The sequence below is a fragment of the Hirsutella rhossiliensis genome, assembly GCF_020360975.1.
Source record: "Hirsutella rhossiliensis strain HR02 chromosome Unknown scaffold00001, whole genome shotgun sequence".
In the NCBI taxonomy this organism is placed as follows: Eukaryota; Fungi; Ascomycota; class Sordariomycetes; order Hypocreales; family Ophiocordycipitaceae; genus Hirsutella; species Hirsutella rhossiliensis.
The window spans coordinates 10,617,220-10,636,104 of record NW_025408667.1 but is presented as its reverse complement, the minus strand read 5'-3'; the positions used below and the strand labels follow the sequence as shown (position 1 = coordinate 10,636,104).

Sequence of the window (18,885 nt, the reverse complement as noted above, 5' to 3'; positions counted from 1 at the left end):
TCGCTGACTCTGAGAATCCCCCAATTTCTCGTGGTTTCGAGTCGACGAAGGGTATCCGCAGCTTCCGAACAAGGGCTTCGTCGATCACGGCATAGCAGTCACATCCACAGTCGACAAGGGCGCGTATTCGATAGCCTCGGTTTACCCGCGCGTTGACTAATACAGTCCGACTATTCATTCGTGGCTTGAACGCTTCCCAGTCCCGGATGTCTGCCTTTGCAGGCCCCGGCGCCCGCTTTCGCCCGGGGCTAGTCTTTTCCCGCCGACTCGTCCTCACTGGATGCTGCGGTTGATTCCGAATCATCTGCGGCATCGGGCTTCTTCATGCGCGCAGCTTTAGGTCGCTGTTGCTTCCTTCGCCAGGAAAGACCACCTGGGCTGGGCAGTCCACGATAAGATGATCCGTCCGACCACAGCGATAGCAGCGGCGCTCATCCTTCGGCTTCTTATCGACATGTCGACGACCCTTCGACTCGTGGCCAATACGGTTGATGTCCGTCATCTTAACATCTCCGTCGGGGTCCTCCGGTTCCTCCTTGGGTCGTTGCCTTGGTAGCTGTTGAGGCGTCCGCTCAGTCGACGTCGGCTGCCTACCGGGTTTCAGTCTCTCCAATCTGCCCGCAACTTCCTGAACTCTCGCAAGCCATCCCTGGTAGTCGTCGGGTAGGACGGCTGTGACCAAACTCTCTTGGAGGCGTGCATTTATTGCGTTCTCTAGAAATACGATCTTTGCACTGTCCGGCCAGTCTGCTCCCCCGGCTTCAGCTAATGCTTGTTCGAATCGGGGAAGGAAGGACGCGAGAGGTTGGTCTTCGCGCTGCCGCATAGTTCTCAGCGTGGCAGCAGCGCGGGATTGGATGTTGCTGTCCTGGTAGGTTCGGTCGAGGTATCGCATGAACTCTTGGGGTCGTAGCTACCCCAGGGCCTCCCGCGGCGTAAAGGTAGCGACCACTTGCTGTGGTCGCTCGTCCAAACATGAGTTGATGAGGTACCAAAGTTCGCGATTTCCACTGTAGTAGTGTGCATCAAGGTCCAGCTTGTCTCGCATCTGCCTGGCCCAGGCGGAGTAGCTCTTCCGTGAGCCGTCATACTTGGGTGGGTTGGGCAACGGTTTCCGCATTCCAGTACCGCAGGTTTTGGGAGGGCGTGCCCAAGCCAGGCGTGCTCGCCCAATCCTCGTGCCACTGGCGGCGATTGCAAGTCGGCGCTCTGCGGCTGCGCTCGCCCGAGTTGCTCCATCAGCAAGGAAAGTTGGTCCTGTAGAGGGCTGAGAGTCGCATTGACCGCTTCTTGAATGCGTTGGTCAATCCATTGCTGCTGGAGACTTGGGCTCTCACTCTGCTGGTCCATCCTGACGAGCAGTCTGCAGCTTGCGGTATTTAGAAGGAGCTCTAGATATGTGAAAGGCTGGCCCGGAGTTTATTCAACAAGCAGGTGCCTAGGTGTTGTCTATCTAGAGCTAAGGAGGAAAAGAAGCTGAACTCGAGGCGTAGCCTCGAGTGCGAGCTATATTGCCCTTCTCGGAATGTTCTCGCAGCTTCTGGGTCCGCGGTGTTGCCACCGGAGCACGACCCACCGGACCCGGTACAACCGGGTCCACCAGCCGGGCACAGCCCGTGACAGCAGGACCATCTTCTTCTTCACTGGTACGAGAAGACTTATGTTTTGTATCATCACTGTCGTCGTTAGCCTTGCTATTAGCGATCAAGCCTTTGATGCGCCAAGCCTGACCACTGCAACGAGTGTCTTTCGGCTCCGAAACCGCGGATCAGGCATGTGCACGCCACTGCGTTGGAAACAAGAGTGGCTGAAACGACCCATATTTCGCGGGTTCGATGGCTCAGCTGTTTCGGATGGGAAGCCTCTGCCGTATCACAAGTTGAACGACGATATGGAGCGACAGACTCTTGACGCTGGGTTTGAGAAAGCGCTGGGACCGAAGGCATTCCGCAGAGGAGCCGCTAACGCGGCGGATGGTGCGTATTCTGTTGTTACAATAACCTTGAACAGGCTCTAATGAGGGAACATTCGTTTGCAGGCAACGCATCTGACGCAGTGCGCGACCAGATGATGCGCCACGACCCGAGATGGGCCACTTTCAATGGCGCCTACATCAACGAAAAAGTTGAATTTCACCTCGAGAGAGTCGTCGCCGGCGAGCCGACAGATGACTGTTTGATCGATCTATTCACGCACATGAGCTTGACGCGTGACCCAGAAGCGAGGCAGAACATGGTGCCTGACGAGGTCTGGCAAAGTCTAGAACCCGATCCAGAGATCTCGGAACTGGAGGCTCAGAGGGACAAGTTTAAGAACGGGCGCTACCGAATTCGAGGTACTAAACATGAAGATAAGGTGCGAGAGCTTACGAAGACAATCCGAATGAAGAAGGCGCAGCGTGAAAAGAGTATTCGAGAGTACTATCGGCAATACTACTTCTACCATCGTCCCACATGGGAGATTGAGCGACAGCTTGCCAACGATGACCATCAAGTCGAGGAAGTTTATTCAGCACCAGTGATCGACCTTCACATACCGGAGCGCGCACGGCTGGCAAAACTGCTTTGTCAACAAGCAGATGATCTGGACTTCGATGGCTTCTTGCGGCTGCGCATTGAGGTTGCTGAGCTCATGACTTCTCTTATTGGGAAGCGAGAAACAGTCAAACGAAGGCGCATCGTCAATAAGGTACATAGTAGCGTCGCCTGTTCTTCGCAGGGTGAATCATCGGAGCCCGACCGTTTCCCGCTGCTCATGGGCAAGGCACAGTGTCCCCGTTGCATCGGCGATGAATCAATGACTGTGGAGGAGAGAACATTTTCCTATTGTCGGCCGGCTGTGATGAATGATCATTTTGGCCGCGAACATCTTGTCACAATGGAACAGATGGAACGCGATGGCTTCATAGGCTGTATGCACCCGAAGTGCAGAGAGGCGGACATCAAGCTGCACAGTCTTGATCATTTTCGGAATCACGTCGCCAGGGTGCATGGTGTTGCCCTTCGGCCCACCCGACGGTAGGACCGTACCATTAAATAATTGAGGTGTCTGCACTTTAATGTGCTCAATTGCAATCCACTGTTATAGCATGTGCTATTTAATGTAAGGTCAGTCAAGACTGGGGTGAGCATGCCTGGAGTTGGTGCATACGAAACGGATGGTGATCGAACTACACCTATATCAGTAAAGGAATATATTCGTTCTTTGTTGCTGTTTACTATCGCTATTCCGTACGCATCGCAATATGCTCGAACTCTGCGGGCGCATTGCGTACCTTGAATATCGTAGTACACAATCCAACTAACAAAGACCACTGTCACGGGCTGTGCCCGGCTTGGTGGACCCGGTTGTACCGGGTCCGGTGGATCATGCTCGCGTGGCAGCTCCGGCCCCGCTCCGCGGGCCCGGAGCTGCGAGAACATTCTATAAGAGTCGATATAAGCTCGAATTCGAGGCGAAGCCCCAAGTTCAGCTTCCTTTCCTCCTTAGCTCTAGATAGACAACACCTAGGCACCTGCTTGTTGAATAAACTCCGGGTCAGCCTCTTACAAGCAGGGTGGTTTTCCATATCTAAATATGGAAATACTCTTTCTGTGGGTATCCCTTCATTTGAACACACGCAAGTTGTTGCTGTGCTTCTCACAGCAAAAGAAAAGTTGCCAGTGTGGGAATGGTACTCATCCTTTGTATGCATCCGTCTCTGATCACATGATCGGCACATGAACCTTATGGTCACGTGTACGGCTGAGGACAGCGTGCCCCCTTTTCTCCACGCTGGCCTCGCCTCCCTAGATAGAGAATCAATCCTCATTGCATAACACGACACACCGGTATACCCTGTTTGTTACGTGCACGAGACCTACCAACACTTTCCATGAATGGCATGGAATAGGTATGGATATGGATCCATGTATTTCCATACTATTGGCTGAACCACGCCACTAACAAGGGTTCCTACAGGGGGCTACCTACAGGGGCTGTGGGCCTGGAACCCCCGCTACAAATCCGCACATCCACAAAATCAGCCTCACCACCAACCCACAGCATACCATTATCACCTGGCGACAATGGATTCTGAGCCTGTGTTAGTTATGTTTCTTCGATTCTGAATCCATTGCTTCGGATTCATTCGCGTCTATATCTCCCAAGACAAGAGAAAACCTGCTTTTGGATCATGAAAACATGCTCATCTGGCAGTAATGTACCGGTAGTAAAAGGGTTAGGGGAAGCGGAGTTCAAAGGCAGGAACCGCCTCATATATTATCTTTATTGTCCCCAGAATGATCCCTACAGTACTTCTGTCACCGCCAGCTTTCGAAAACACCCCGAGGGCAAGAAAGTATGACATCAACGTCGCAGAGAATTTATCTCCTCTTCAACCGTCCATCATCGAAGGATTTGATCAACTCTACGGGCAAGCGTGGGATCTGGGCCGTGTCTTCAAAGGCTACCTTGACCAAGAAATTATCAATAAAGAGAATTCGCCCTATTACGCCGCTTCTTTGGTCCTTCATCCAAGCTATCGCACGATGTACATCCACTCAAATTAGAAGAAGTGGCATAAAACTGCTTTCAAACGGGTCAAAGACCTTTGCTACTCTTACCGAAATACAAACGACGGTACAATTTCGTATCATGTACTGGACGAAGAAGAAGACAATGGCCTTGATGCATTTGATCGTATTTCAAGAAATCTGCAGAATTGTGCTCGACCTACAAGTCAAGACGAGTATGAAGATTACATCTCAGGTGATCCATATGAGATTGCGCCAACAACTGCTTTATCATGGTGGCTTCAAGAGCGACATAGGAACCGACGGCCGAAGTTATCACGAATGGCAATAGACATCCTATCAATGCCAGCGATGAGCGACGAGCCGGAACGGGTGTTTTCAGGGCTCGTCGTACGATCTCCTGGGAAAGGGCACAATTGGATGCGGACCAAATTGAAAAGGAGAATTGGTTGAAGCATTGGGTGAAGAACAATGTCTTGAAGAGGGAAGGGGCGGTGGCGTGACCGTGGCGTGAGAATTCGTGCAAATTCCCGTCTGATTTCCCTCCTCGTTTTGGAACAAAACACGTAAGATTTGCCTACCCTCTCTTTTGGACATTATCATTGAGCTCAATCAATTACTTCGTATTTTTAATTCACCATATGGTGTGAATTTGTCCATCTTGTCGAAGGTGTCTTCAGTGACATTTTGTCGTCGTGCACGGACCAAGTATGGAAAGGTGTATTGCAATACTTGCAATAAATGTGGGGCCGATACCGATTATCGATTGCAGGCCTTTCCATGTATGGAAAACCACCCTGGGTATCGTATTGCTGCTGATCTCGAGGGACTTTTCTTGGTCTGCCGCGTCTGCGTGGTCTCTCCGGCTCGGGATATTCGAATGGCTTAGGCACTTCGGTCTCAACGTTGATGCTATCAGCCTGATTGTCAGCAGTCTGATTGTCAGCGTGTGGCTGCTGTAGAACATCGTGACTTCGTTGCTGCTGCGAATCCGGGTGGCGAAAGTAGGGCTGGACAGCCGTGCTGCGAAATTTAGCTGGCCCGTTGTCTAGCTCAACTGTGACCTCTGTGTCTGTCACAGCTAGGACCTTGTATGGGCCTTTCCATCCTCCTTTCTCACGAAATACTCGAACTTCACTACCAAGCGGCAATGATAGTGGCATCTTCTCAATCGTGTTGGGCCCATTACGGGCATTGAGGGCGTCATTGACCTTCCTTTTAGCTACAAGCTTGCGTAGCTCTGCCATAGCTTTCGTCACGGCTTTCGCACGTGTGATCGCGGAAGCAGAAGGCGGCGAATCCATCGTTATCCGAGGGTAGGCACCAAAGACTAAGAGGCTAGTAGTGTGGGCACTAGACCGTCAGGTCCGGCGGTATCATTGACGGATTTGAAGGCCATTTGAAGCAACGACTCAGCTGATGCTGTTTTTAGCTCGGCTTTCAAGATCTCGTATGCCCTTCGAATCGGGGCGTGATATCTCTCCACCTTGCCAATTGACCAGTGGGCTTCGACGGGCACTTGGTGACAGGTTATTCCTAGCAGCTTCGCTTCTGCTTGGAACTCAGAGGAGGCAAAATTCGTACCAGCGTCGTGCGTGATAACATCTGGAGGGCCTAGGTATGTGTCAATCCAACACAATTTGAGTGCTTCCCACGTCTCTTTAGCCGATATATTCTGAAGAAATCGTCCGGCTTGGAAAGAGGTTGCTAGGTCAACGGCATGAAGGACTGGCCGGCTGTCAAGATGCATTACATCGACGATCAATTCGTAGTTGAAATCGCAGTTATCCTTTAACGTGAATTTGAACCTGCGCGGTGCGTCTGCCTTGATCTGGCAAAATGACAGAATTTTCGGATCATCGCGATTGCTTCGAATTCAACATCATGCCCAGCGCTTGTCAGTAGCTTGTAGCTTGTGTACTGACGGGTGGCCAAAGCGAGTGTGTAGGCGCCGAAGCTCGGCTTCGGATAGGAAGGCAATAGCGGCTTCATCCTTCCGTAGGAAGAACCACGGATGACCCCATTTGCGTACGATCGGAATCCTCTTATCGCCGCAGATCAATTCGTTCGTGACGTTGTTGAGATAGGCACCGAGACGGTCCATATCCTTGAGGCATAGCAAGAAGGGCGTTGACATATTGATAACGTGGAAAACGACTTCTCCAATCGGGGTAATGACTGTTGTGATCCCGATCGTGTTCGTCGGCTCGTTTCCACCGAATCTGACCGTTGCGATCGTCGCATTCTTCCGTAGCTGGACCGTCGGCATCTCTCGTTGGAGCGCGCGGAATTGGTCGATCCCAGCTGTAGATATCTTCGCTGCACCCGTGTCAGGCAGGATCCCTGGAAAGAGGTCCGGTTGTAGCGATCGAGCAAGAAATGCTGTGATTCCTCGCATATCGATTCTCCCTCGACGGTGTGAATGCGGTGGCGAAAAGCTCTATTAGATAGGAAGGCAGCTGCAAAGAAGCTATCGCTTTGATCGTCAGAGTCATCGTCAGCAGAATCAGAGGTCTGATCTTCATCTGGGTCCCCTTCGTAATCGGCAAGGAACGTAGTAAATGGACGGGAAGATGACTTCTGGCCGTGAAATCCTCGTTCTCGAAGATATCTTTCCTTGGCCCTCTTTCTCTCGTCATCCGGATGCTTCGTTGAAAAACAGCCTTCTTTGCCGCAGACGTAGCAGCGCTTCGTCCACTTCTTCCTTTTGTCAGCGGGGTGCTGATAGCGGCGGTCAGTAAAGAATTGGTCTTGATCTTGAAGATATTGACTGGGCTGTCCGGGCTGTCTTTGGCTGACGGTTGTGAGTGACGATCTTAGCTGTGAAGATAGTCCCTCGAAGGTCTTAGCCGGCACGAAGAGGGCGAATTCTAATTCAGGCACGCCACGGCATGCTCGAATTGTCGTTGAAATTAGCTGGTCTTCGCCTCCATAGCTATTCCCAAGAGCTCTCTGGCATAGCTGCAATTTGTCAAGAAGAGCCTGGAGGATTTCACAGAGAGGCTTCTCGGGAGATTCCTTCCGAAGCTGTGTGAAATTGATCGAGGTCCAGTCAGTGTGATACTGTTGCTTATTGACTTCCGTATCAAAGTGCTGCTTCATCTTCTGATACATCTCCGCGAACGTTGAATCGCGGCTGGCTTGATGCACGAAGAAGTTCTTTGCTCTCTTCGTGAGGATATTTGAGAACAAAGCGTGGAATTGTGACGGTTTGATGCTAGCTGTGAGGCAGGCATCGAGAAAGTAACGGATCTTATCATCTAGGATATCGTAGGCGTCACCTGAATAATTACGAGACCCTTGTCAATGACTACCTGGCACCTCGAGATTGGCAAACCCTCCGAGATATAAGAAACTTCTTGCAGCCATTCTGGAGAATAACACTCCTTACCGAAGCTTATCGTTCAACGCTGGATCGCACACTGTTCACGATGGATGTCCTCCATAAGCACTACCAGCAAGCTTTCGAGAAATACAAGCTGAATCAACAACTTCTCGGCCCAGTGCTGACCAGCTGGCACGTTTTCGACAAATATTATCGGCTTTCCGACGAGACCCCGGCATACGATGCAGCCCTGGTTCTCCACCCGTCTATATAGAGAAAAACTGGCCCAAGTCATGGCACAAAAATACTTTTGACGCAGTAAGGCAGCTCTGGGAAGAAGAGTACATGAACCTCCCGACAATTTCTGTTACGCCTTCCAAAGTATCAGTACTGCAGCAGGACGAGTATGACTTACTCGCACAGGAGCTCGACGTCATAGGCAAGGAACCAGATACAGACGAGTACGAAGCCTTCACATCGCAGTCGCCTATCCAGATCGACGGTTCACCACTTGCCTGGTGGCATCGCGATGAGCAACGTGAGCGTTTCCCTCGCTTGTCTAAGATGGCGATAGACATACTCTCAATACCTGCCATGTCTGCGGATCCGGAACGCACATTCTCGGGCGCAAGGCGTACTATCTCTTGGGATCGAATGCTCCTCGGAGCATCGACAGTCGAGAGAGGAGAGTGCTTGAAAAGTTGGATTTGCAACGGCATTACGGCAGGGCTACGAATAGAGGAGGTCGAACAATACGAGTCCGCGTCAGCAGAAGAATGTATTAATAGCACCTCCTTGGACGCGGAAGATATGGACCAATGACGTCATTTCTTGTATGGGCAATATATGGTTTAGTTCACCATATGAGAATAAACCATACGAGGTAAGGCAACCCCCTGGGTTGCGCACAAAAGCCTTGAGGAACGAAGACACGGTCGACTACCCGGCCGGCAGCGGAGACGGACGGCGTCGAGACCGGGCTGGAGGTCCCGTCGCAAGAGGGAGAGGCCGGCGCCGGCGACGACGCCGTGGAAGGAGACGACGGGAGGGGCCGAGGGGAAGTGGCCGTCGGGAGGCCAAGGAGCGCGGGAGGACGCCAGAAGGAGAAGTCAGCGACGCGGCAGGGGAGGAGACGCATACAGGGCGGGGGGCATGGATGGTAGCCATGGTCGCGGACGACGAGCGTGGGAATTGTAGACGACGGTATCGCCCGGGCCGGCGTGGAGACCGTCGCGGCACTCGAACCCCCCAGGGGAGGGCATGGGAGTGGACGTGGCTGTTAACGAAGAACCGATGCTCGGACCGGTCGGGGTCGACGACCGGCTGGCCGTAAATCGAGAGGTTTACCTAGGCTAAAGAAGAGAGACAGCCGGGTCGGCGGCATCCGGCTCCGCGCGGAGGGGCGCGTACTCGGCCGGGAGCAGCTACGAGGGGACGGGCAGGAAGACACGGGCGATAGCCTTCGGCGTTAAGGTTCTTGATGCGGTGCTCGTCTTAGTGGGCGAACCTCGAGGGGCAGTCGGGCTGGGCGAAGAACATCATAGACATGTCACCGTCGACGCTCTTGCCAGTACTAAGGGGCCTCTTCAGATGCGGCGGAGAGGCGGCCGAAGACGGGGACGAAGACATGGCGAGGTTGTATAGCGTAAGAGCGACGCTGCCGTTTTGAATCGTTTAAGCGGGGCAGAATAGGAGCAGGAACTCTTCCTATTTTTGTATCGTTGGAAGAAACCGGCGGGGAAGTGAAGGGCCAGGGGCCGCCTTACAGAACACGAGCATAGATATTAACGGAAACACGGGAAAAATTTTAGCGGTTAGGAGAACATGGAAAGAGCGTTGTCTAGAGAATGCTATGAGAAGCGAGGGGAAAAGGGCAAAAAGGCGGTCTGCTTAGGGATAGAGGGGTTTTTTAAGACAACCGACATACGGGAAGCCATATTGTCACAGAATAGGGCAGCTTCATTGGCGACACGTTTAAGACATGGGGTTAAAAGCCAGTATGCAAGCATCTAACCTCGAACCAAGGCGCTTAGCGACATAGCTCCAGATAACAAGGAGAGCGTAGAATGTAAAGCACGAGTAAGAGGAAGGTGCCGTAGCGACTTACATGTAAAGACCGGCCTAGGCCGTTGCATGCGATAGCAGCAGGCAGTTCCCGGTAGGCTTAATGGAAAGTCGGCGCCGGTATAATGTGAAGAGCAGCAGCATGCTTATAGACGTACTACGGAGCTCTATATAGAGTACATAGGTCATTGTAAATGTAAAGTGTCCGTTACGCATAAGCTGCATGCCGAGTAGCAACATAAGCGCAAGACGAGCAGCCCAGGAAAGGACGTATACGTCGACGTCCGACTCACGAGGCTCCACGTCAGGGCATAGCAGCACGAGGTAGATGAGAGGTTTATAAAGGTAGTGGCAGCCAGTATCGCGATGGAGTCAGCTGCTGGAGGGGACCGCGCGGAGCAGGGGGCGCGAGCCCGGCGCAGGAAGCCCACGGACCGCGTGGCGCCTGGAGACGCCGGTCGAGGACGGTCCGGGCGGGGACGCTTGGAGACCGATAGGTGCGACTGCCAACGGCGGCGACATCGCCCAGCCTAGGCAGGGCGAAGCGGATATGGGAATAGGGTGGAACGGCCACACCACGCCGCAGCCGAGTGTCGACGAGGGCGCGAAGCGCAGGCGGGGAAGACCACCGAGGCAGCAGAGACCAAGCCGACGCAAGGCAGCAGGCGTTGCGGCGTATCCAGCCCCGGCCGACACCGATCGCAGCCGGTCTCACACCGCCGCCGAGCGAGGGCGGCCCGCCTAGAGGCCAGCAGGCGCCGCGGCACATACGGGCTCGGCCGGTTCTGAGGGCGGGAGTCCACGCGGCGCCCCCCACCGAGGCGGGACCGAGCGTCGGAAGCACGGACAGCCAACAAGCCGGTACGGTCGCAGAGCGAGGCCAAGGCGCATGAAGACGGCTAACGGGGCGCAGGCAGGACAATGAATCGGCAGCCCGGGGGAGAGCGGAAGAGGAAGGGCCGCACCCCCGGCGGGCAGGCCTTAGGGAAATGCTCCCGGGTCCGGGTGGGCCAGAAAACCCCAAGACGGAGGGAGCTGCAGGCCGAGGACCCAGCCAGCGTACTGCAGCACCTCGAGGAGGAGTTCGCGGCGGGCGAGAGGCTCGCAGACGAGCAGACGTGGTGCATGCCGGTGCCGCGCGCGAGGCAGGTGCGAACGGTGCAGAGGTTCTACCGGGCGTTCCACGACGCCGGCACGCTACCGGTCTTGACCTGCAAGGTATGTTACCGGAAGCGGTCAAGAGAGGAGCTAAGGGAAATGGCGTGGGAGAGGTGGCCATGGCGGAGCCCCGTCACGGAGGGCGGCCGGTCTCTATTCGCGTGCCGAAGCTGCTTCCCCGAGGGCCGGGCGGTGCCGGTATGCGCAGAGTGCGCGCGGTGCCTCGGGCGTGAGAGGGCTTCGCCTGGCATGCACCTCCACGGCCGGCTCGGCTGCGAGCACGCGTACCCCGACGAGCTCAAGGGCCTCACGCCGGTCGAGGAGAAGCTGATCTCGCTCAACTCGTGCTACGGCTTCGTGACGAGGTATAGCATCCCCGGCGGGCAGAGGCAGAGCGTGAGGTATCCGAGGCACGTCAAGGGCCATATCACGGTATTCCCGAATGACGTGCAGGGGCTGGTGACCAAGGTGCTCCCGCACCCGCTAGTCCGGGTTATGGACGAGATCCATGTCTCGTGGCAGGGGGCCGAGAAGCCGGGGCCACGCGACCTGTCGGGCCTCCTGTCGGTAAGGCGGCGGGCGGTCGAGAGGGCGCTCGTCTGGCTTAAGGAGAACAACCCGCTCTACGGCGAGGTCGAGATCGACGTGGCGGAGATGGAGAGCTGGGGCGCCGCCGCACGGGGTGCCGTCGGTGGTATGCGAGCGCCTGGAGCGAAACGAGCCGTCAGCGCGGGAGAGGACGCGGACCGCGCAGGTGGTGCCGCCGACGGAGCGGGCCATGGACGACGAGGGCGCGGTCGAGATCGAGGAGATCCTCGTCATGTTAAGCCAGGGGCGGGATCCCGCGGAGAGGAGTCGCGACGTCAGGCCCACGTGCGACGACGAAGAGGACGGCGCTAGGCCCGAAGAGGGCGGGAAGTAATCAACGAGGTGACGTCGTCCGGCATGTTCCCGCTCGACGGGCCGCCAGGGTGGCGGACGCCGAGAAGATTCGCTTCGCCCGCGACGCCGTCGGGCCCGACGGAGCGCGCGCCCGCGCAGGCCCGAGGACGTGGGTGGGGACGGCGGCCGGAGGGGCGGCGCGCGGCGGCGATGGCGACAAGTACGAGCCCTATATCCAGGTACGGCGCGGCAACGAGTTCGCCGACTCGGCGGACGCCTCCTTCTTCGCCAAGACCTTCCCGACGCTATTTCCCTTTGGCGTGGGGGGGCCGAGGCTCGCCGACGAGGCCGCTACCCGTGGAAGCGAGACTACCGGGTGGCGGGGCCGGGCTGCCGAGGCGGAGCGGGTCGCGGAGGGCCTCACGTCGACCCGGAACATGAACCTCCAAGCATGGGCCGACGTCGTGCTACGGCGCCACGGCGGCCGGTTCGCGACGCATCCCATCTTCGCCTTCCTAGTGTTTAATATGGGGTGCGGTCTAGGAACCGCCAGGCCAGTATGCTAGGCGTAACGAGGAAGAACTTCGCAAAGGTCGAGGGTCTACTAAAGTCGTTAACGACGCAGAGGCTCGAGGCGGCGAGGGTCGAGCTCGAGGCCACGGGCAAGACCGGCGACGACGGGGTAAAGGAGCTCCTCCGGTCCCTATCGGTGTTTGGCCACCGGCAGCCGATGTCGAGGGAGAGCCGCCTAAGTATGCGGAAGAAGATACTATCTCTCATCGTCAGATACGGGGTGCCGGCCATTTGGTTCACGCTAAACCCGAACGATATTACGAACCCGGTAAAGCTACGGCTGGCGGCGTACCGCGCCCGCGACCCCGAAGCGGCCGAGGCCTTCCTAAGAGAGCTAGGGACTGCGTATAAGCGGGTGCGGCTGGCGATAGCGGACCCGATGAGCGCGGCCGTCTTCTTTCACCGGGAGATAAAGCTCTTCTTCGAGCATTACGTCGACGTCGGGGACGAGTCGGTGTTCGGGCACGTCGGGGCGTACTACGGGGCGGTAGAGACGAACGAACGAGGTGCTCTCCACCTCCACGGGCTTCTCTGGCTAAAGGGCAATGCGCGCCTCGGCGAGGCGCTGGCCGGCGCCGGCGGCGAGGAGCAGGCAGCGTACCGGGAGCGAATAATCCGCTACGTAGACAGCGTCTTCTCCGAGGTAAGGCGGACGACGTCAGAGGCGTAGCCTCCCGGCTCCGTCGAACGCAGACTAAAGGGCCGAAACTAACCCTAGGCCGTAGGAGCTAGACGCAGAAGGGCACCACGCTGTGCAGGCGGAGCGGTCGATCACGGCGCACATGTCGTCGTGGCTTGACGACGTCGAGCGCTTAACGGACGCGTTCGACGAGGAGGCCAACTTCTGCGCCGGCGCGACGCAGGTCCACACGCATAGCGCGACCTGCGTCAAGTACTCGCTCGCGGGGGCCGGTCGTAAGGGCGACCTCTGCCGTTTTAAGGCGCCCTGGAGGCTAGTAGAGAGGACGGCGCTCACGGCGGACGGCGTGCTGGAGATCCGGCGGACACATAGCATGGTGAACCGGTGGAACAAGGCGATGGCGGTAGGGCTGCGGCACAACCACGACATCTCGTTCATCGCGACGCAGCGCAAGACCATGGCCCTGATCTACTACATCACCAACTATGCGACTAAGGTAGAGGACCCTACGTGGAAGCGGGTGGCCGCCGCGGCCGAGTTACTCCCGACCTTAGAGCCGACAGCAGAGAGCAGTATCCCCAGCGCCGACCGCAACGATAGCGGGGGGAACGGAGCCGGAGAGGAGGCCGCGGCGGACCCTATAAGGGGAACAAGACGAGGTGTTCCTACTAAAGGCGGCGAACCGAATCTTCACGGAGCGCCCGCTATCCCAGGTCGAGGTGATCGCCGACCTCCTGGGGTATCCCGCGGAGTTTTGCAGCGGCGCGGCGTGGGCGTACGTGAACACGAACCAGCTCTACTGGGCCGTCTTCCGCCAGTGGCGGCACCTCCGACTGGCGAGCGGGGTAGAGGCGACGGCGAGCGACGCGCCGGACGAGACGGTCGTCGTCGAGGAGGCGGGGCCGAGGATCTCCTTCATCGAGGCCTACCGGCATAGAGGCGGGCTCCTACAGGGCCTCTGTCTCTACGACTACGCGTCGCTCGTAAGGCTGAAACGGAATGGCGGAGGCGCCGAGGGCTGCGCGGCCTGGGGCGAGATACCCTTTAACGAGAGCTGGGCCCGGGAAGGACTGGGCGCAAGTGCTCAGACGGCCGGGTAAGGGCGAGCGTACGCCTAGACGGGTACCTCAGTAAGGAGTTCGGCGAGGAAGACGAGGAGTCATGTCATCGGAGGTACGTATAGCAAAGCCGAGGGCGTACCGTCGGACGGCGACGCGGCCCGTGGCCCGGCTAACGGTGCAAAGGGCGGCGGTGCAGCATCTAGCGCTGTTCGTGCCGTGGGAGGCATTCGTCTGCGAGGAGACGGGCGACATCAACGACATCTGGGCGCGGGAGCGGGCGGCGCTGGCGCCGAGGATCGCGCGGCTCGCGGACAACGTACAGCTGCTCCGGCGGTCGGCGGAGGACGCCAAGCGCGACGCCAGGCAATGGGCCGCTACGACCGAGGAGGCGGCCGAGGGGGGCGGGCAGGTGTACCGCGCCGGCGGCGCAGGCGACGCGGCGCGGCTCATCGACGTTGTCCGGAACGCCGCCGGCGCGGGCCAGGTAACGGCGCGGTCGGCGGAGCTGCTGGCGATGACGCAGCAGCTCTGCCGGTTTCAGCAGTCGGCGCTCTCGTCGGCGGCCGAGCTCGATGCGACGGTGGTGGCGGGTGAGGCGGGGCCGAGGCGGGTAATCCTCGCGGGGTCGACCCTCTCCGGGGCGGCGCTGCCGCGGCAAGAGCAGGTAAGAGCCATCAAGTCGCAGCAGAGGAGCGCCGCGCGGGAGCGGGAGCGGGCGATCCAAGGAATCCAGGGCGGCGCGGCGGCGTCGGCGCCCGGGGCCGACCGAGGTGCGGCGCTACGCGGGGTGATGGGCGGCTTCGGCGAGGACGACGTCGAGGTGACGGCAGCGGACGCCGACGCGGGGATGCGTGTGCGGCTCGGCCCGTCGAGCTCGTTTGTCGCCGCCGGCAGGGAGCTAGCGGGCCGGCTAACGCTTAACGAGAAGCAGTCGATCGCCCTCCTCATCATATGCCGCCAGCTCGATCAGGCCCGGCAGGGCGGCGACGCCGGCGACAGCGGCGACGCCGGCCAGCTCTGTCTATTCGTCGGCGGCGAGGGCGGTACCGGCAAGTCGCGCGTCATTGAGGCGCTCGTCGAGCTGTTCGCCCAGAGGACCTATCGAGCCAGCTACTAATCACGGCGACATCGGGGACGGCGGCGGCGCGGATCAACGGCATCACCCTGCACTCGGCCTGCGGCCTCTTGGTCGGCCAGGGCGGCCAGGCGGGGGTCGGCGAGGAGGTAGACGGGTGCGGCTGCCGGGACAGGGCGAACGCTTCGTCGACGGCCGGTCGCGGATGGACTGGCAGGAGAAGGAGGTGCTGGTGATCGACGAGGTCAGCATGCTCGGGCGCGCACGCTGCACGCGGCGAACGAGCAGCTCTGCCGGCTGCGGGGCTCGCCGCGGGACTTCGGCGGCATCCCGGTAGTCATCCTCTGCGGCGACTTCCATCAGTTCCGGCCGGTGCAGGAGCGGTCGATCCTGCTGCCGAGCGCGGCGGTGCCGTGGGACGCGGACGGCGCGTTCGCGGCCGAGCGGCGGCGGCAGCACGATAAGGCGCACGCGCTATGGAGGAAGTTTACGACGGTCGTCATGCTCGACGAGCAGATGCGCGCCGCCGGCGACCCGGAGCTACGGCGGCTGCTCGGGCGGATCCGGCGGGGGGAGCAGGACCGGTCGGACCTAGACCTCCTCAACTCGAGGTGCTACCGGGCGGGCAGGCGGATACCGTGGGAGACTGGGGTGACGGTGGTGACGCCGCTTAACAGGAATCGCTGGAACCTCAACCCAGAGGCGGCCCTCGCGTTCCGGGCCCGGCAACGGACGGCGGCGCGCATCTTCGTCTCCGAGCATAAGTGGAGGGACGGCACGCCGACGGAGGAGGAGGCGGTGCTGATGCTAGGCCAGGGCGACGACAGCGCGACTCCGGTGCCGGCCGTCTTCCTCTTCGTGCCCGGCATGCCGGTCGTCGTGAACCAGAACACGCACCAGGGGCTGAAGCTAGTGAACGGGGCCGGGTACACGGCGGTCGACGTCATACCCGACCGGGCCTTCCCCGGCCACCGGGTCTCGGCGGAGCTGACAATGCACTTCGGGCCGCCGGTCGGCATGGTGCTGGCCTCGGAGACGACCAGGATTTCCACTTCGTGGGGATGCCGTCCGGGACGATCCTGCTGACGCCCATCAGCGTCAAGATCCAGGCCCAGCGGAAGCGGCCGTGGCAGCGGAACGACGTTAGCCGGAGGGCCTGCCGTGCGCGGCGGCCTTCGCCTGCACCGACTACAAGGTGCAGGGCGGGACGCTGGAGCGCGTGGCGCTGGAGCTCCGGGGGGCGAGGACGACGACCGTCGACGGGCGCGCGGTACCGTCGCCGTGCGACCCGTATAGCCTATACGTGCAGCTATCGCGGTGCCCGACGCTCGACGGCATCATGCTCGTGTCGGAGGTGCGGGAGAGGGACCTGGTAGGGAACAGGGTGCCCGAGGAGATGACGGCGGCGCAGGCACGGCTAGAGAGGCTCAGTGAGAGGACCGTCGGGAGGCGCTACGCTGGCTCGGCGATGACCTCCCGGGGCCGCGGGAGGGACAAGACGAGACTGGGGGATAAATAGATAGAACGCCCAACTATTTCCTCATTAGGCCCGAGCCGCAGAACCACCGTTCTCACAAAACCTCGGCGGGGCAAGTTCTATACGTCTTCTTCCAAGACACCCCAAAAGAAAGGCAAAGGCCCGGCTAGGAGTGATAGGCGGCCGAGAGGGCGGACGAAACAGGGCCGTTCCATCAGAAAAAAAGGAGGCCGGAGGAAGGAGCGGTAAGCAGTCGAGGTTGCGGGGAAGCTTTCAAACCATGATAATTTCCTTTCCGACCAATCAAAAGGGAGGAACCCGACCAATCAGAGGACGGGAGTTTGGGGGGGAAAAAATTGGGTTGGGTGGTCGCGCGATAAGAAGAGGCCTTTCGTTCCTCAAGGCACACCATAAACCATACAGGTAAGGCAACCCCTCACGGGTTGCGCAAAGGGCCTTGAGGAACGAAGACTGAAGATTGGAGAGACAATCAAGACAAAGACAAGACAAAGACAGGGCGAGAGAAAAAAACGCAAGCAGGCGGTAGCGCTAGGAACTAAAGCATGCAAGAAGGTAGGCAAAGAAAGCGGCCATTCGGGCACTATCTGTTAGATCCGGTAGAATCCGGGTAGATGCAGCTACGATAGCGTCAGGCTACTAGTGGCAGCGCCAACGGTAGCGCAGACGATAGCGCACCAGGTAGCGCAGCCGATGAGGCCACGAGGACATCTATGAGACAGTTACAGAGATATGACGTGATGGCATGTCATAGGGATTGAGGCCATCGCCCTTTGATATAGGGCTTGGGCAGAGCACCCCAAATGGGGACACAGACAGACACACACATCATACCTCACTTCATCCGATCGTACCATTCTTGCTGTGTCCGTGACCTATCCGACGAGAACCTCATCAAGGTTCTGACACTATCCCGCAGCGGGGAAGAGGCAGAAAAAGCAAGAAGGCAGGTAAAGCGGTGATGACGGACGACGGTTGCGGTGTAAGCGAGAGGAAGGGAGTATAAGAGGGGCACCAAGGCACGAATAGGAGAACAAGAGCAGAGGCGTCTACCCTAGCTACCGATCGAGCAGTTAGGAAAACAACTACAGCATGGCCATTTGCAACGTTTCCGTGGACTTCTGGTGCGAATTCGGGGCCACGGAGCTCAAGTACAAGCATAGCATCCCGAAGATGCTTGTGACGCAGGTAGGCCAGGCGAGGCCGAACCACGAAGCCAGCGCACGGTTCCTACAGTGGATAAGGCCGATCCTACGGGAGCACGAGGCAGCGTGTCGGAAGGCAGCAGGGGCACGCTGCGAGAGCTGCGGCGGAGTCGCAAAGGACATTCTACAAAGCCCGATATCGTACCTACAGGCTACACGCAGAGAGACCGTTTGTGCTCGTGGTCGTGTCGTCGTTCTGCGGACAAGAAGGATGCGAAATTAGGGCGAGGCAGGAAATGCAGGACACAATGGCAGAGGCGGGGCAGCGCAAAGCAAATGCAAGGGCAGGATCGGCAGAGCACAGAGGGGAAGGTCTGCCGGGTTTGCGGAGAGAATGGCGGGGGCGAGGAGGTGCAGCCGATGCCTGGCGGTCTCGTACTGCAGCAGGCAAGACCAAAAGGAGGACTGGAAGGTGCACAAGAAGGGATGCAAGCCAAAGGCAAGCTAGGGAGCTAGTGAGAGGAAGCAAGCCGTAGAGGCGGGCTTACGGCCAGCCTCACACGCCGCAACGGCCTTTGTAGAACCTACCGCCGACTTAAGAGAGCAGAACGTCAGCCAAATGCAGAACCGTCTACCCACCCGCCCTAAATAGAGAGTCTGATAGTAGTAGCATCGCCGCGAGCCTCGTCCTTATAGCTTATATAACTAAGAAACGGCGTATAAGATTATATAGTAGAAATCCGTATCCTCCGTATAGAGTAATGACTGATAGGCGAGAAGCGGAGTCGCCTTTCGCCGAGGCGCAACTATAGTCCCCCGCTAAACGCAGCCTAGAGGTGCGGCGGCAAGCCGGCAAAGAGAGAGGAGGGAAAGGGAGGGAAGGTCGGAGGTTGCTCGCGACGATAGAGTCGAGAGGGGAAGCCGGGCTGGCCGTCGGCTTCGGCGAGGACGAC

The 18,885-nt window shown here is 58.4% G+C and overlaps 3 protein-coding genes across 3 annotated transcripts; all 3 read left to right on the top strand.

The window, feature by feature from the left end:
* Positions 1 to 1,774: 1,774 nt before the first annotated feature.
* On the top strand, positions 1,775 to 3,021 carry HRG_01321 (FluG domain-containing protein; the record flags this gene model as incomplete). Its single annotated transcript, XM_044859792.1, has 2 exons — positions 1,775 to 1,976; positions 2,039 to 3,021. 2 exons carry the CDS (start codon positions 1,775 to 1,777, stop codon positions 3,019 to 3,021), a joined length of 1,185 nt encoding a protein of 394 aa, XP_044726192.1.
* Positions 3,022 to 7,945: 4,924 nt separating this feature from the next.
* HRG_01320 (Ribonuclease H-like protein) lies at positions 7,946 to 8,661 on the top strand (the record flags this gene model as incomplete). The annotated part of the gene is made up of 2 exons (XM_044859791.1): positions 7,946 to 8,092; positions 8,167 to 8,661. The coding sequence occupies 2 exons, from the start codon at positions 7,946 to 7,948 to the stop codon at positions 8,659 to 8,661; spliced, it is 642 nt and encodes a 213-aa protein (XP_044726191.1).
* Positions 8,662 to 10,824: 2,163 nt separating this feature from the next.
* On the top strand, positions 10,825 to 15,334 carry HRG_01319 (ATP-dependent DNA helicase PIF1; the record flags this gene model as incomplete). Its single annotated transcript, XM_044859790.1, has 8 exons — positions 10,825 to 11,748; positions 11,816 to 11,979; positions 12,032 to 12,430; positions 12,487 to 13,159; positions 13,242 to 13,652; positions 13,870 to 14,139; positions 14,238 to 14,329; positions 14,401 to 15,334. The coding sequence occupies 8 exons, from the start codon at positions 10,825 to 10,827 to the stop codon at positions 15,332 to 15,334; spliced, it is 3,867 nt and encodes a 1,288-aa protein (XP_044726190.1).
* Between the last annotated feature and the right edge of the window lie 3,551 nt (positions 15,335 to 18,885).